Below are 2,374 nucleotides of genomic sequence, written 5' to 3' on the forward strand. Positions count from 1 at the left end.
TAGTAATATCATATCACCCAGTTCAGAGTGCTTAAGAGTTTGAGGCTTAAACATGGTCTGATTCCAAAGTCCACAGTCCTCACCAATCTATCTACTTGGACATAAATGCTTGAGCTATGATGTCCTATAAATAGTTAAATAATTTGTCTTAAATTTAGCATGAACACTGATCTCACTGAGAAAAGGTGCTTCAATAAGAAACTGATAATTTCTCCATCCCCAGGCCTTGCCTCTCCCTTGAGATCAAGACTTAGATTCAGGAGTGGTGGCTTCTAGGCAGAGAAACTAGCTGAAGCGTGGCCAGGGAGGGGACAGGGAAGGAGACGCGACCGCGGCTCCCCAGCGCCTTCCGCGCCACCTCCAGGACATTGGTGGAAGGGACGTGGGCGTGGCCTGCTGTCTGTCAAAAGGACAAAAAAGTTTCCAAAGTTTGAAAGTGGGGGAGAAATCCACGCCCCTCTGGAGCCGGGGTCCCGCGCGGGATGGGGGTCACGGTGGACGTGCTCCAGGTGTACAAGTACCCCTTCGAGCAGGTGGTGCCCCAACCCCAGGGATAAAAATGTCATCTCTGTAAAAATAGTGGAGGAAAAGAAACATGAATCAACAGGAATCATCTACAGAAAGAGAATTGCAATTTGTCGGAATGTGGTTCCAGAAATTTTAAGGAAGGTGAACATGGTAAAGGTGCCTAGTATCCAGTTAGAAGAGGAATCATGGCTCAATCTTCAGGAAAGAAACATGGCTATACAGTCTGCCTTACGTGGACACAGTATGCCTCCATGAAGGAAGAGTCTGTCTTCCGGGAAAGTGTGGAAAATCCAAATTGGACAGAGTTCCTTCAGAGAGGCAGGATTTCAGTCACCGGGGCTGGATTTTTCAACTGCATTTTGGAGACTTTTGCCAGCACGTTCTTAAGACAGGGAGCTCAAAAGGGAATTAGAATAATGGAGATGCTTCTAAAGGAACAATGTGGTGCCCCCTTGGCCGAATAAAGAATCATCATGAGATGAGTCTCTTATAAGCAATCAATCATGAAATACATATGGAAACACAAAACCTGGAATAGCCAGAGCAATTCTGAGCAAAAAGTCCAATGCTGGTGGCATCACACTACTCAACTTCAAACTATACTACAGAGCCATAGTAATAAAAACAGCATGGTATTGGCATAAAAACAGACAAGAAGACCAATGGATCCAAATATAAACTCATGCATCTATAGCCAGCTGATCTTTGACAAAGGACCCCAAAACGCACAATGGAGAAAAGACAGCCTCTTCAACAAATGCTGCTGAGAAAACTGTATATCCACATATAGAAGACTGAAATTAGATCCCTGTTTTTCACCCTGTAGCAAAATCAACTCAAAGTGGATAAAAGACCTTAATATAAGGCCTGAAACCCTGAAATGACTCCAAGAACCAGTAGGAAATACATTGGAACAAGTAGGTATAGGGAATGACTTCCTAAACAGAGCTCAAAAGGCTCAGCATCTAAGAGAAACATTGAACAGACGGGACTACATCAAACTAAAGATTCTGCATAGGAAAGGCAACAGTCACCAGACTCAAGAGACAGCCCACAGAATGGGAGAAAATCTTTGCCAGCCACTCATCCCATCAGGGACTAATATCCAGAATCTATAGGAAACTGAAAAACTCAGCCCCCAAAGAATCAACACCCCAGTGAAGAAATGGGCACATGAATTAAATAAGGAAGAGGTACAGATGGCCAGTAAATATACAAGGAAGTATTCAACTTCCCTGGTTATGAAAGAGATACAAATCAAAGTAACACTTAGATTTCATCTCACCCAAGTTAGAATGGCCATAGTCAAGGGTAATAACAACAACAAATGTTGGCGAGGATGTGGAGAAACAGGAACCCTAATACACTGCTGGTGGGAATGCAAGTTAGTACAACCACTATGGAAAGCAGTATGGAGATTCCTCAAAAAACTAGAGGTAGAACTGCCATATGATCCAGTGATACTGCCCCTGGCATCTACCCAAAAGAACATAAGACAGGATACAGAAGAGACATCTGTACACTGATGTGTACTATTCAAATTGTCAAGCTCTGGAAACAACCCAGATGCCCTGCAGCTAATGGATGGATCATAAAATTGTGGTACATATACACAGTGGAGTATTACTTAGTTACGAGGAATAATGACATGGGGTTTGAAGGTAAATGAATGCAATTGGAGGAAATCATTCTAAATGAAGTTAGCCAGGATCAGAAACACAAAAGATGCATGTTTTTCCTCATAAGGGGAAGATAGATCCAAAGATAAACATATATACAAAAACAGGCATGATCATATACAAACTCAAAAGTAGAATGTATTTATAACAGTTGAACTACTCTATGG

The 2,374-nt window shown here is 42.4% G+C and overlaps 1 protein-coding gene across 1 annotated transcript; it reads left to right on the plus strand.

Moving 5' to 3' along the window:
• Positions 1-482: 482 nt before the first annotated feature.
• On the plus strand, positions 483-1,165 carry LOC109685648 (PRELI domain-containing protein 2). The gene is given in 3 exon segments (XM_020162584.2): positions 483-538; positions 540-748; positions 751-1,165. Coding segments are annotated over 3 exon segments (507 nt in total). The 3' UTR covers positions 993-1,165.
• The last annotated feature ends 1,209 nt before the right edge of the window (positions 1,166-2,374 follow it).

This window comes from Castor canadensis, chromosome 4 (assembly GCF_047511655.1).
Source record: "Castor canadensis chromosome 4, mCasCan1.hap1v2, whole genome shotgun sequence".
NCBI classification, from domain to species: domain Eukaryota; kingdom Metazoa; phylum Chordata; class Mammalia; order Rodentia; family Castoridae; genus Castor; species Castor canadensis.